Below are 15,958 nucleotides of genomic sequence, written 5' to 3'. Positions count from 1 at the left end.
CATATATTTGTATATATTTGTATATATATATATACATACACACACACGCACACACACACACATATATATACACAATGGAGTATTACTAGGCAATCAAAAAGAATGAAATCTTGCCATTTCCAACTATGTGGATGGAACTAGAGGGTATTATGCTAGGTGAAATTAGTCAGAGAAAGACAAATATCATATGACTTCACTCATGGGAATTTAAGAAACACAACAGATGAACATAAGGAAAGGGAAGCAAAAATATAAAACCAGGGAGGGGACAAAACATAAGAGACTTAAATATAGAGAAGAAACAGAGGGTTGCTGGAGGGGTTGTGGGAGAGGAATGGGCTAAATGGGTAAGGGGCTTAAGGAATCCACTCCTGAACTCACTGTTGCATTATATGCTAACTAACTTGGATGTAAATTAAAAAATAAATTATTAAAAAAAAAAAAACTTGTTGAACAAGTCAAACATATAAAACTTTTCTCATGTTTCTGCCATTAATAAGTGATAAAAGATTATATGCATTCATTTTTTTAAAAAAAGCAGTACAACTACTATTTGTAGTTTCAAAATACTAGAAAGGATCCAATGTCAATATGTAGAAGAGTGACTGAATAGACTACACCACATCTCAGAGTACCATACACCTACAAAAAAGATGATCTCTAAAAAGTAATATGGAATGATTTCCAGGACATACTTCTAAGTGAAAAGAGCAAAGTACTAAGAGAGATGTATATAGTATGTGTGGTAGCCAGCCTTTAAGATGGTCACCAATGATTTCTCCTTTTGATTTTCACTTCCTTGCGAAGTCCCCTCCCACATTGTACCAGGGATGGTCTGGGTACCCGCTTCTGATCATAAAGTAGACACTGTAGCTTCTGTTTTGTTGCTCTCTGTCTGATCATCTTCCCTGGAGATAGCCAGCTGCCATGCTGTGCGCATCCCTATGAGATCCACACAAAACTCAAGCCTTTCCAGACAACAGGCAGTAAAGAACTGAGACCTTTCACCAAAGCCAAATGAGTAAGACTGGAAGTGTCTTCTCTAGCCCAATGAAACCTTTAAATGACGGCAGCACCAGATCACACTGTGATCCATGCAGGGAACTACAACTTCATGTGGAACCCAAACCACACCCACCCAGCTAAGCCACTCCTGTATTCTGGCCTTTCAGAAACTATGAGAGATAAGCAGCTAAATGATAAGTTTTAAGCAGCTGAAGTTTGGGGTGATTTTTTATGCAGTGATACATAACTATTATAGTATGCTACCTCTCATGTAAGAAAGAGGATATGTGAAATCATACATGTATCTGCTCATTTGTGTTACATAAATGCAGGACGGATAAACTAGAAACAAAAGAGATTAGCAACATCCAAGGGGTAGGAAGAAGGGGGAAGAAGAATGGAGTCAGAGGGATGAAGAAGGAGTAGTCCTCTGAGTATACCTTTTGTGTAGCTGTGTTAAATCATAGTCCTGTTTAACATACTCAAGAAATAAGCAATTAAAACTAACCAAGAAAAGGAAAAACAAGCAATAATAAATTAATTTAATCGTATAAAGGAATAACATTATGGCATGAAGAGTGTGGAGAAAAAAAAGAACCTAAGTAACTTCAGAAAACAATAGTTTGAATGAATTTTATAAGGCTAAAAGAATTGGGGCACCTGGGTGGCTCAGTCGGTTAAGCGGCCGACTTTGGCTCAGGTCACGATTTCGCGGTCTGTGAGTTCGAGCCCCGCGCCGGGCTCTGTGCTGACAGCTCAGAGCCTGGAGCCTGTTTCAGATTCTGTGTCTCCCTCTCTCTGACCCTCCCCCGTTCATGCTCTGTCTCTGTCTCAAAAATAAATGTTAAAAAAAAAAAAAAAAAAAAAGAATAAATGCTGTAATCTACTTAGTAAGTTTGCTTCTCACAGTGGTATGGGTTAACTATTCTAAAACTATTTTATGTGTATAATAGGACTCAACAAACACTGTATCATAGAAAATAAAAGCCATACTTTTCATTGTTTAGAGACAGGAAGTTACAAATAAGTAAAGGGAAAAGGCTGAAATGAACCCTGTCATGTTGGACTGAAAGATGTATCAGTATAAAAATATACAGACATATAGGTGTGGGGTTAGGTGAAAGAGGGACTATACAGATACATCTTTCCTAGCTCTATCTGCTGAGAGGGCCTAGAAGCAATAACATCTCAGTAGCAATGAATACACCTAGCACTCAGATTTTGGTTTCTAATTACCATTCTCCAATTGAAGGAGCCAAAACTCCCTGTTGAAGTGGTTGATTCTAGGGCTGAAGGAGAAAAAATTCAAAATGAGCCTGGAACATTTTGAGATTACAGGAAGTAAGGAGGTGCTCAAAAAAGGATGGGAGCTTGTCAAAAGTACACAAGGCCAAAGCTGGAATAATCTGGGCAACAAAATAAATAATAGCACTGAATTATAACCAACAGAATATCTATGAGTAAAGACCGATATAAATAAAAAATTGAAAAATATATAGGAAAGAAGAATTCTTTTAATAGATACAGAAGAATAACTCTTGTTTATAAAGAAGAAGAGATCAACAGAAAATCACCATTAGGGAAACACCACAGTAATAAATGTTGCCAACAAGACAAGGATAGTTAAAATGGGGATGGGGAAGTATAAGAAGGAAACAGGATATTTACTCAGTTTTAAGGTAACTCCAAGATCTTTACAGTGGAGGAACCTGGAAGATACCACCTTAACCAAGTAATCAAAGTTAACATTACCAGTAACAGGACATGTCAACATCATGAACTCCTGATACAATGCACTGAAAAGGACACAACAATGCTTCAGAGGTATTCTAGCAAAAACTGGACAACCTCAGTCTAATCATGAGAAAACATCAGACAAAGCAAACTGAGGTACCTTAAAAAAAAAAATGGTTTAAGTATCCCTCAAAAGCATCAAGATGATCAAAGATAAGATTGAGAAATTACAACAAACTGCAGAAGACTAAGACATAACAACTAAATTCATACTAAGTGCATTGTCAGATCCTGGATTGGAACTTGAAACAAAAAAAAGGACATTTGTAGGAAAACTGGTGAAATTCAAGTAGGCTCTGTAGTTTATTTAACAGTAATGTACAAGTATTATAATATGGTTATATAAGACACTGGCATTACAGAAAGACGGGTAAGGGGATCTCTCTGTAATATCTAAAGTTTAAAATCAGTTTTTTAAAAAGTTAGAAGTTGATATGTAATTATGTAGACCTAAACAATTAAAAAGAATACATAAAATGATTCTTTAGCTGATCTCTTAGCCCCCCCAAAATTTATTTCATCAATGTAGATACACATCTTACTTTGAAAGGACTCAATGACTAAATATTTTACAGCAGAATAGATCAAATCAGGTAGCATTATAGCTACATTACACTCATCTACTAAACTTGAGTACAATAAAAGTATCATCAATCTATAAACACTTCCATGAGGATGACAATAAATATCTTTCAAATTCTACTTGTCAACCACTAAAAATATATTTTTCCAAAGTTAAACAAGTCAGTTAACCTCAAAATAAGGCAAAATACCACAAATCTTCACTAAAGTACAACTGTAAATGAAAAACATTCTTCTCTACAAGTACCAAAGATTTCACTATAATTTCCTCTAAATTCTTTTCTATATTTGGTACCTGTGGTGTTCTTTACAATCTCTGTTTTTTAATACTTACTGCTTGGTTTTCCATGCGTGCAAAGATAACATTTAGCATCTGAGTAAGAGTAGCTTTGGCTGTCGTCTGATTGATGAGATTTTTGCTTGCTAGATAGATATTGTAACATGTTCTCACAGCTTGCAGGACAGTTCCTTCATGAATTTCTATGTGTTGTGATGTTACTGCAGTAAGTAAAGCCTTTAAAAAGAAAGACACAGTTAAAGCAATTTTCTGCATCCTGCACTTCAGCACAAAAATATGAGTATTTTTATATTAGAATTAAAACTTTTAGATACCATTACCACTTTCAAGTACACATGAACAGAATTTTCAGTATACACCCAACCGAATTTCTAACCTTGAATATGTATTATCAACTGGCAGTAATTTCCAAATAATCTTCCCAAACCCAGAACACTAGAAAACTATACAATTAAATTGTTTCAACACTCAAGTTTCATTTTTATAAAACTATTAGTCTATTAAAATGCACAGCACTAATTGTCCAGCAGAACACAGATATGCTTCCTAAGACATATGCTTTATATGACATACCTGTTGAATAAGGCTGTCAACTTTGGAGGGTACCCACTGTCTTATTCACTTACAAATTTTTCTGAGATGGTTCTCACAGATCAGACTAAATAAATGTACTGCTGTTACTGGTGAAGATGTTTACAAACAGAATAAAGCATTCACATATCAGATTAAATTAGAATAAAGCATTTAAAATAATCCTAAGTGAATTTCCCAATAAACTTTGTATTAATGTTCACAGATTAGGGTACATGCAATTTCTCAAGAGCAAGGACTCTTTTGTCCTTTATGCTGTACAATACTACACAAAGTCAGCACTGAGTTTATTTTAAATAAACCATGATTGATATTAAGTTGCAAATGACAGGGGGCGCCTGAGTGGCTCAGTCAGTTGAGCATCCGACTTCGGCTCAGGTCATGATCTCATGGCTCGTGAGTTCGAGCCCTGCGTCAGGCTCTGTGCTGATGGCTCAGAGCCTGGAGCCTGCTTCGGATTCTGTGTCTCCCTCTCTCTCTGCCCCTAACCCACTCGCATTCTGTCTCTGTCTCTCTCAAAATAAATAAACACTAAAAAAATTTAAAAAATAAATAAATAAATTGCAAATGACAGGCCAACTGATTGGACGGCATTTTTAGAATAACTTGTGAAGTGACTACAGCTATGAAACTGAAAGGCTCAGAGGGGCTTTATCTACACATGAAAAACACTTTATACATGTAAATGATTTCAAAAGTACAAGAAAATTTTACTGATGCTTAACATATCACCATGACCATTAGCAGTCATATTAAGACTTCAATATTTGTAACAGACTAAAAACACAACTGAGTGACTTTTCTTTAAAGGAGTTTAATCATCCAGGTGTATTATAGCACAAACCCAGAAGAAAGTTTGGCTGAGCATGTTCAGCAAATGAATCAGCAAGGGAATCAGTAAGGCTGAAACACAAATAGTTCACATGGTGAAGCATGGGTCTAGAGGGCAGACTATAAGAGATCCAGAAGTAGACAAGAAACTTAGAGGGATCACAGGACCATCATACGAACCCTAAAGCTCAAAAGATGGAATATGTAGGGCAAACATTCCAGAAACCAAAATACTCTGGAAGACTCTGGGAGCCAAAGCCTAAATTGGGACCTTCAAAATAACAGACCTAGAAATATAGTTCACTAGTGAACTCTTGGCATTCAACAAAATCCACTCATATGGGGTCTAAAAAGCAACTAAATGACCTTTATTAGCGATGGAAAGCACATAAAATGACCTTTCCAAATATATCCAAGATAAATGGCTTCTAATTTAAAAAATATATAGAGGGATGCCTCGGTGACTGAGTCAGCTGAGCATCTGACTCTTGATTTCGGCTCAGGCCATGATTTCATGGTTTGTGGAATTGAGCCCCTGCTTGGGATTTTTTCCCTCTCTCTCTCTGTCCCTCCCCTGCTGGCAAGGGCTCTCTCTCTCAAACTAAATAAACTTTAAAATGTATACACACACACACACACACACACACACACACACACACACACACAATGAATGACAAATTCACTATATAATCAATTACCTTTATTATTTGCAGCTGAACTCCTTCATCTGTTTGAGGACCTTGGAAGCAGCCACAAATGGTTTCAATAATTCTATCAATTAATTTTTTGCCTGGTGTTGTACTATCTGGAGCATTGCCAGTCAAGTGCCCATAAGCAATAAGTTTCTAAGATGCAGAAAGAAAATAAAGATCCTAATTAAGCTAATAGATATACTAATTGAATATACTTTAAAATTATAATATGTAATTGAATATATGTTAAATTTTTTACATAAAAACATTAAAGTATAATCAAATCCAAGGCTATACCAACTTTTCCTGAAGAAAGGTGTATTAGCTATAAACATGTAAAACCACAGAAACATACTAACCAGAATAAAACCATCAGGCCCTATTTTGAGAAAGCCACACTTTAGATCTGGTCTGATGAATCAGAATAGCTTACTGCTTTCTGTCTAACCATTATTGATACTGCTTTTGTGAAAGCTATCAACATATTTAAATGATTCAATCTCTTTCTGCATCAGATCTGTGAACATACAGAAAACCCAATTTCCATGCACTGGCTGTAACAAATCATGGATTTGTTCAATCTTCATCCATTACAGCCCTGGAAAGCCTTAGATATCAATGAACTTCATCTAAATCCCAAACTAATCATATAAATATGGTTTTTTCCTAGCCACTGAATTATTGGTTCAATACATATAATTCCCCAAACAGTGAAAAGACCTAAGGAGAGAAAGACCCCTCTATCTGGAAATTTTACAAATATCTTAAGAGAATCCTGTGTGTGTGCACACACACGTTTAAGTAAAACAGGATGAAAGAGTTAAGGAATTTTTCTGACATACGTGAAAATCAGAGCTAAAGTCCAGCAGTGAATAATTAAACTGTCAGTATTAACCTATTGCTTTATATAAAACAGCAGGCATTCAGTAAAATCATTGCAAATAATGATGTATGTAAAGTCAGTAGCAGGTTAAAAGTACTATGGTTCCTGCATTTCACTGATGGAAAATAAGACCAAATAAACACTAAGATTATTTGTCTCACTAAGCCAACTAATGATTTTTGTTACCCTTAAGCTAGAAACACCTTTTTGAAACTATTATTCTGTCTCTCTTGTATATTAGCAACCATCTGGCCTCTTACCACAAAAAGAATACTCAAGGCTTTCACGGAAAATGTCTGAATCACCAATTATGGTAATGTTTAGAAACACATTCAAATTAAATAGTTTTTAGATAATGCCATTTTATACATACCTGTAAACAATCAAGAGATGTACTAACTATACGGGGACATTTGGACTGGCATGCCAATTCAAAGGGTAAGAAGTACTTGTCTGCTTCGATAAAATTTGTCTTTGATTTCACTGGTGGAAGGGTGCTTGATCCACCTTTTGCTTCTCCATGAGGAGGACTAAAGGAAAAAGAAGAGTATGATTAGAATATTACATTGATTGTACTGATGATAAACTCATATGAAAACACAAAATTTCAGTTTGAAAGGAATTTTGCTAAACAATCTTTCATCTTCCCGTATTTCATGAGGGTAACCAAAGCCCAGGGAAATGAAATGATTTGCTACAGGTAAAAAGCTAATGGCCAGAGCTGTAACTAAATGCAAGAAAATCAAAGAAATTAAAATAGCTATTTAATCACTGAAAAAGTATTTAAATTATAAAATAATCATTTGGTAATCTTTCTAAATATGAATCAAAGTCTTTACACAAAGACTTTAAAGTGTATCTTATGGTATTTCAGGAATACCCTCCTATATTTATGAGATCTTTCTGCTTATATTTCTTAAAAACTTTTTATTATTAATTTTATCATAAAGATCACATACAGAAAATCTGCCACATATAGATGACTGTATTACTATTTTAACCAAGACTGATAAGTTTGCAAATTATTTTTACTAAAGAAAAGAAACCCCACAAACCTCTGTTTTTCAGTTTCCGCTTTTATTTCCTCTGGGGGGGGAAAAAAGAGGCACATGTTAGAAAACTTGACAACAGAAAGATCATTAAGTAATTTCATTACAAACTTTGTAAACTAATTCATAACTCCTATAAGAAGTTGGGAAGAATGCAAATTCAAAAGAAAATTCAGTAGCTAAAATTCTCTTGCTGTTTAATGTATTAATTTATAAAATATAATTTTATCAAACTATACAAAGAATATATATTAATAACCATAAGGATAGGTACAACTACAGGTTACTAATTCCCAAAGCGTTTGTTTTCTCAAAGTAGTTCTTTTTTTTTTGTTGATTTTTTGTCAAGTAACTACATTAACCAGAAGGATTAATATTAAGAATAGAGTATTAAGTATATTGTATTCAAGTTATAAAATTAAGGCATATGTTCAGTGAGAGGAAAAAACTGAACACATCACTCCTAAAATTATCTCAAGATTATCGCACTAGGACTATAACCTCTTGACCAGGGACATATGTGTTGATATTTAACCAATTTTTCTACTATGACTACACAAGGCACTGTAAAAATACACATGCTCAATTCAATGGGAAATTTTCCCTTTTGTTGTTTATAGCATAAGAAATGAGGTAAATTAGATAAAGCCTACCTATACTAAAAGACCCTTAAATTTAACTGATAGGCTGGGGAGTCCAGTTAATTGTTTAAACCTGTTTAAAATTTGGAAGGAAAATCAAACATAACATTTATAATTACTATTATTATAACCAACAGTTGTTGACAACTATGTGCCAAGCACTATTACATTTTAAATGTACTAACTTAAGCCTCACAGCAAGCTTCACTTTAAAGATGAGGAACATGATGGAGCACCTGGGTGGCCCAGTTGGTTAAGCGTCCAGCTTCAGCTCAGGTCATGATCTCAGTCTGTGAGCTAGAGCCCCCAATCAGGCTCTGTGCTAAAACAGCTCAAAGCTTGGAGCCTGCTTCGGACTCTGTGCCTCCCTCTCTCTCCACCCCCTCCTCCAATTGCACTATGTCCCTCTCTCTCTGTCTCAAACACAAACACTTAAAAAAATTTAAAAATTAGGAAAATGAAGCACAAAGAGGTCAAATAATTTGCTCAAGGGCTGCATGGCTTGGGTGTATGGCTAATCAGGTTTCACAACTAGATAATCTAACTTCAGATCCTGGTTTCTTAACCACTCTATTACATATGTGTACCTATGAAGATTGACCAAATGTGTTAAAACTGGTATTATAAATTACTAGCCTGTAACTTAATCATTATTAAGTTATCCAGAGACTATATTAAGCCCTTTCTAAAGTGATTTTGTCAAATCACTTTATCACAGATACATAAAGTTGTATCTGTCATTACCTACTCTGTGCTGAGCATCTGATGTTTGGTATTTCAGTTTAGTTCTCTGTGGGCTAAAGCTCTTTTCATTTTACCAGTGGTAGAAGTGGAAGGGAGACGATACAAAAATATTACCTGTAGGTATTTAAAATACTACTTAATAAAAGTTCACAATGTCTGCAGTTAAGATTTGTATATGGCTATTAAAATTGTATAGTTCACGGGGGCGCCTGGGTGGCTCAGTCGGTTAAGTGTCCAACTTTGGCTCAGGTCATGATCTCGTGGTTCACAGGTTTGAGCTGCAAATCGGGCAGAGCCTGCTTCAGATTCTGTTTCCCTCTCTCTGCCCCTCCCCCATTTGCGTTCGGTCTCTCAAAAATGAATAGATATTAAAAATAATTTTTTAATTGTACAGTTTACCAATATATGTAATTAAAAATAATTTAAATCACCTTAAAAATACAATACAGATGAAAGGAAAATTAAGTGCCCCAAATTTTCATTAAGATTTTTAACCATATTGTTTATTTTTAAATATCATCATTATTTAAGAATCTGAGGTATTGCTAAAATCCAAGTAAGGCAGAAAAACAATGTAAGGGAAGTGAAGGGATAAGGTAACAGTTTTTGTAGAAGGTGAATTTCCATTTATAAAATAAGTAGGAAATACGGTATTCTGGTTAATAATACATTAGTTAAGAATATTAGAAGTAGTACATTTTAAAGAGCACTATGGTTCGACACCATGTTACTAAACAGCCGTGTGACCTTAGGAAACAACCCTTACTTCACAACTAGATGATTACAAAAGTCCCTTATATTCTAAAATATCAGTCAACAACTATCGCTCACATGCCAAAGCCATCTAGCACCCATTTTCCCAAGTTTAAGGACAGTTTTTACAGCTGAATATTTGCAGTCAAAATGATGACAGGGAACACTAACTTTGAAACCCAGTGAAGAGTAATGTTACTCCTAAGAATTCTCATTAGGCCAGGATTACAAAATGTATACTCAATTATGGTTATTTTGAATCTTATCAATAAAAAATTTGTGTAAATCTGTTTTCTCTTGGGGTGTAAGTACTTATATAATATCCTTGATTTTTCTTTTTGGCCTGCAAAGCCCTTTATAGAAAAGGTTTGCTGACCTTTGCTCTAAAACATTATGGTTCAAAAGATCTTATAAGACTCTATGAACCATTTTATTCTATGACTCCATTATTTTTAAATGTCCACATTTAAAGAGTCTAATAAAACATATCCAACACAAGCTATACTAAACATAACGTTTCTCTAATTCAGATAGTACTATATGTTTTTTAATCTCCATATCGTTAAGTCATACAAGGCAAGTACTGTTCAAAATGCTTTAGATAAATTGTATTTTTGTAAAAAAAACTTAACTTTCAATATTTCTAATATTTTAAATTACCTTGTACTAAATAGGAGTTATACATTTTCCTTTCTCTATACTTATAACCCACAGTAAAAAAAAAAGTTTTAAAGACTGATGAAATCGTTAAAGGTCACAGAACAATTATTACAATTTCCCCCCACTGATTTTTTTAATGTTTACTTATATTTGAGGGAGGGAGGGAGGGAGAGGGAGAGGGAGAGGGAGAGGGAGAGGGAGAGAGAGAGAGAGAGAGAGATACAGAGCACAAGTGGGGAGGGGCAGAAGAGAGAGGAAGACATCGAATCTGAAGCAGGCTCTAGGCTCTGAGCTGTTAGCACAGAGTCCGATGCTGAGCTCGAATCCATAAACCATGAGATCATAACCTGAGACAAAATTGGACACTTAACCGACTGAGCCACCCAGGCACCCCTTCCCCCACTGATTATTACCATAGCTTACATGTTTTCAGCTTGCATGGTTATCTTTCTGGTCCCACAAAATGCTTATATTTTTATAGTCCCACCAACACACCCTGTATTCATTTTAATGTTTCCTTTCAAAGCTATTTGAGGTCACTTAAACTGGAAGACATTATCACTAAAAAGTAACCAAGATTACAAGGACAAGGGGCAATAGGGGGGAGGTAGAAAGTAAGTATCAAAATACTGAAAGTAACAATGTGATACAGCCACAGTATTTTAAAATAAGTTGAAATTTTTAAAGAAATGCAATACTACTTTATATTTGTGTAGCAATATACAGTTTAAAACATTTTCCCACACATTACCTAATTTTATCCTCAAAGGACAACTCCTATCTTATGGAGGAGAAAACTATGGATCAGATTAGTTACATAATAACATTAAGATCAGACAGCTGATAAGTAGTGATCCAGAAACTAGTCTCACTGGTCTTAGTGTATTACACTCTACACATTGTGCTATCTTTACTCAACCTTCTACTAATTGATTAAACTGAAATGAAAAATTCATTTTACAACTACCAGCATAAACTTATTATAAAGCAGTGATTCTCAAAATACGGTCCCAGGACCAGAGCAGTACCACCACCCAGCCCCACAAAGACTTACTGAATCGGCAACTCTGTGTGTAGAGCCCTACAACCTGTGTTTTAACAAGGCTTCCAGAGGATTCTGATATACAAACAAGTTTAAAAATCACTGCTATAAAGCAGTTAAAACAAACGAGTGGAAGACAGATGGGTTTCATCCACCATGGCCACATCCATTTACTATATTTGTAAGACAAGTACACTTGAGTGTATGCTAAAAAGGAATGACTTTTTAGTTTTCTTATAACGAATGCCCAGTAATACAGTTTTTCAGGAAACTGCCTATTTTAATAAATTAGAGCTTGGAAACAGTTTGCTTCAGGTTGGCCTTCAACAGAAGAATCAATAAGTAAACTAATTAATTCTCAATTATTAAAGGAAGAAAATACACCCAGAAGAAAAAAATTATTAAAACATGAAATTAATTAGTATTAGCATACTAATTAAGAAGTATTACAAATTAAGAAGTATTAGCAAACTAAAAACCACACAGTGTTTAATGCCAGAATTATTACAAGCATGACCACAAAGAGCACAGTATTTTTAAAAATGCTTTGGAAACACTAGATGGTGCAAATAGACAATACTGGATGTGGTAATAAAAATCATAACTTCTGAGCTAAAATCATATAAAAATCAGATGATGAATTTGTTTAGTCATATGTAGGTTTTTAAACTATGTAGTCCTAGCCCTTTAAAAAAAAAAAAAACTATTACCGAAATTCTTTTAAGAATTATTTTCTCTCTAGCCATTAACTCTCCATATCCCTTCAAAATTAGTTTTATAAAAAGTTGTAAACCACAGAAACATAACCGCTTCCTTATATATAGAAAGAAAGATTAATTTTTGGAGGAAATGGATCATTGTGAATTAGCATAAAAAGTACAGATTCAAAGTACTTTGAAAGAAATACAAGTTTTACTCCTTCCAGGTACATTAAATAACTAGAACCAAGTGAAGAGTTGATAAGGCACAAGACTTACTTATTGAACAGAAAAGAATGATTTATTAAAAGATAACTGATTATATACAAATTATATGCCTGATTTCCTAAGTATATAAAATATTCCCTCTTACAATATTACGTTTATTATCAACATGCTTAGCAGCTTTCTTGTTGTCCATCGAAAGTACAATATAAACTTCAAAATAACAATGTAATTCAACATTCTCTTAGCTACATACTATGAGTGATTTGTATCTACCTCTCATGACATCATTTTGCCTTTAGTTTGCAGAACAACAGTATTTACTCAATGAAAACTACATTGGTAATATAAGGAAATACCTGATAAGTGAAATGGATAGTTTTTAGTAAACACATTAGAACTTATACATCCAAAGTGTTGTCTCCTTCAAAGCAGTAACTGTGGGAGCCAGGCATCAATTATCATAATGGTGCTGGTGTTCAACAATACTTGTGGAATTCACTATCTGCAGTTCTTTCCTGTCTGCTTCCTTCTTCTAAATGAGTAACTTCATAGAAGGAAAATCTCTAGAAAGGGAACCAGATTCTAACCACCAATTAATTAATCACAAATGGCTTGGAGCCAAGTATGAAGAATGTTCTGTGACCACAAAAGTCCCTAACTTTAGGGCTTCTTCATACCATCCCAAACTGTGTGTATGCGAGCACTATGTGCTCTAGAAAAAGAGCACATAACTATCAATAGTCTCAAGAAGCTTGTAACCCAAACTATAAAGATATAGGATCGATTAAGAACAGTGATCTGATCAACTATGACAACAGATATGTGAAAAGAATTTTAAACAACAACATTGAGAAGATAGAGGAACTAAGATGGCAGAGAAATAATGGGACCCTGGGCTTTCCTCATCCCTCAAATACAGCTGTACTGAGGTCAGATTACTTGTAACACCCAGGAAATTGGCCTGCAGAATGGCAGAAGGATCTCCACAGGTGGAGGGAGACAGCTTGGCAAGGGAGAAGTATGTGGATGTGAACTGGGGGAGAGAAAAATAGCTACACAGGGGAGGGGAGGGAATCCTTTCAGTGGAGAGAAAAAAGGCAGAGAAAGAGAGGAGTCGAGTTAGCACAAGAGGAAAACCTCTCTGGACCACGGACCGGGAGTGAGAAGCACTGAGTGTCCCAATTCTTTTTTGAAAACAGCACTTGGAGCTCCAACTTGAGGTTTTGGAAGTGTATGACTTTCTCTGGAGTGGAGTTGTGGCCTGTGCTCCTGGGGAGAAGGAAACTGGCCCAGGAGTGCATTGCATGGTATAGCAATCTCTAGGGCATGGTGGGGGAAGAACAGTCCCCTTCCTGGAGTACTTCTGAAAGAGGGTTTATTGCCTCCCCAAGAATAAAAGACCCTGCAGGTGGAGCCAAAGGCCTTTCATCATCAGGGTAGAGAGGCTCTACTCCAGAGTAAGGGAGTGGAGCTGCACCATGGTGGGTCCATTAAGACTTTGGATTTTGAATCCCAGCAGCAGGCCAAAGAAAAAAATGCAAGTGAATTTTGGCACAGGGTGAGCTGACTTCCCTTGCTATTCTGTGAGGGCTGCGTGAACAGCAGGGGTTGAGATCCCTGGTCTGGGGAGATGAGTTTGGGGTAGCACCATTTTTCCCCCCAACACCAACACGATGAGACTTCAGAGAGCAACAGAGCAACCCCCAATGGAAGTGGAACCCACCTGCACCAAACCCTGCCTCTCCATACCTGACTACTGCTTATTTAGTGGGCCAAGACAGACTGAACCAAGGCAGCCAGCCCTTCCTCCAGACCAGCACAGTTACCACCCCACCCAGGCACCAAAAGACAACTCTTTTTTTCCCCTCCTCCTTTTCTTCTTTTGGAATCAGGCTTATAGTTCCTTATTTGTTCTTCTAAATGTCCTTTTCCTCCTTTTTTTTTCTTGGGTGGGGGGGAGAGGTCAGGCTATTTTATTCTTCTCTTTTTCCTTCTCTTTTTCTTTTTTTCCTTTTTCTTTGAAAATCAGACTTATAGTTTTTTTGATTCTCTGGTTTTTTTGGTTCCCTTTCCTTTTCTTGTTTTTTTGGGGGGAAGGGGGAGATCAGGCTCCCTTTTTTTTCCAGGGTTACTTCCTCAAACAAAGCACACCTAGTTAAAGGTCCAAACACTCTACCACTGCAAACAAGGAGGAGGTATGCAGAGGACTGACCAGTGGTAAAGAGCAGCCAAAATGCAAAGGCAGAGTGCACACAGTATACACTAGAAACACTTCCTGGAGTGCCAGTCCCTAGACAGTATACGACCTCTTTTTAATATAGTAGTATCCTCAAGTGCAGGAAACATAACAAGCTTTTAAAACACTCTTTTGAGAGGGGTGCCTGGGTGGCTCAGTTGGTTATCCAACTTCGGCTCAGGTCATGATCTCACAGTTTATGAGTTTGAGCCCTGCATCATGCTCTGTGCTAACAGATCGGGAGCCTGGAGCTTGTTTTGGATTCTGTGTCTCCAGCTCTTTCTGCCCCTTCCCTGCTCATGCTCTGTCTCTCAAAATAAATAAACATTAAGAAATTTAAAAAAAAAAAAACAAAAAACAAAACACTCAAAAGACAGAAACTTAGCCAAAATGACAAGACAGAGAAATTTTCCCCAAAAGAAAGGTCAAGAAGAAATCACTTGCTCAAAGCAGATACAAACAATATCTGAACAAGAATTTAGAACAACAGTCACAAGTCTACTAGCTGGGCTTGAAAAAAGCATAGAAGACCCCAGAGAAACCCTTGCTACAGAGATCAAAGACTGAAGAACTAGTCAGGATGAATTAAAAAATGCTATAGCTGAGATGCAAAGTAAACTAGATACAGTGACAGCAAGGACTAAAGAAGCAGAGGAGAGAACAGGTGACATAAAAGATAAAATTACAGAAGATAATGAAGCTGAAAAAAAGAGGAGAAAGGAACTTACAAGATCATGAGGGGAGACAGAGAACTAAGGGATTTCATGAAATGAAACAATATCCATATCATAGGAGTCCCAGAAGAAAAAAAGCAAGAAAAAGGGGAAGAAGGTTTATTGGAACAAATTATATCGGAGAAATTCCCTAATGTGGGGAAGGAAACAGGAATCCAAGTCTAAGAGGCACAAAGAGCTTCCTTCAAAATCAACAAAAACAGGCTAAAACAACAACATAGCATAGTGAAACCTGCAAAATACAAGGATAAAGAGAGAATTCTGAAAGCAGCTAGGGACAAAAGTTTCTTAAGCTACAAGGGTAGACACATAAGGTTAGTAGCAGACCTGTCCACTGACTTGGAAGACCTGTCTGTCCACTGATTTGGCAGGCCAGAAGGGAGTGGCAAAAAATATTCAATGTCCTAAGTGGGAAAAATATACAGCCAGAATCCTTTTTCCACAAGGCTGTCACTCAATAGAAGGAGAGATAAAGACTTTTCCAAACAAAAACTAAA

General features: G+C 36.0%; 1 protein-coding gene across 2 annotated transcripts in view; it reads right to left on the bottom strand.

The window, feature by feature from the left end:
• Positions 1 to 15,958, bottom strand: part of ARFGEF1 (ADP ribosylation factor guanine nucleotide exchange factor 1) — a 149,298-nt gene that overhangs the window by 89,782 nt on the left and 43,558 nt on the right. For both annotated transcript variants that reach the window (XM_049633640.1, XM_049633639.1), the window contains exons 2-5: positions 7,732 to 7,762; positions 7,050 to 7,206; positions 5,800 to 5,946; positions 3,716 to 3,895 (exon numbers count right to left, since the gene is read on the bottom strand). In XM_049633640.1, the coding sequence (XP_049489597.1) occupies positions 3,716 to 3,895; positions 5,800 to 5,946; positions 7,050 to 7,206; positions 7,732 to 7,762 (515 nt within the window). The remainder of the gene's footprint in view (positions 1 to 3,715; positions 3,896 to 5,799; positions 5,947 to 7,049; positions 7,207 to 7,731; positions 7,763 to 15,958) is intronic.

The sequence above is a fragment of the Panthera uncia genome, chromosome F2 (genome assembly GCF_023721935.1).
Source record: "Panthera uncia isolate 11264 chromosome F2, Puncia_PCG_1.0, whole genome shotgun sequence".
Taxonomy (NCBI): domain Eukaryota; kingdom Metazoa; phylum Chordata; class Mammalia; order Carnivora; family Felidae; genus Panthera; species Panthera uncia.
Note: the sequence above shows the minus strand (reverse complement) of the source record. Positions and strands in the feature narration are given on the sequence as shown.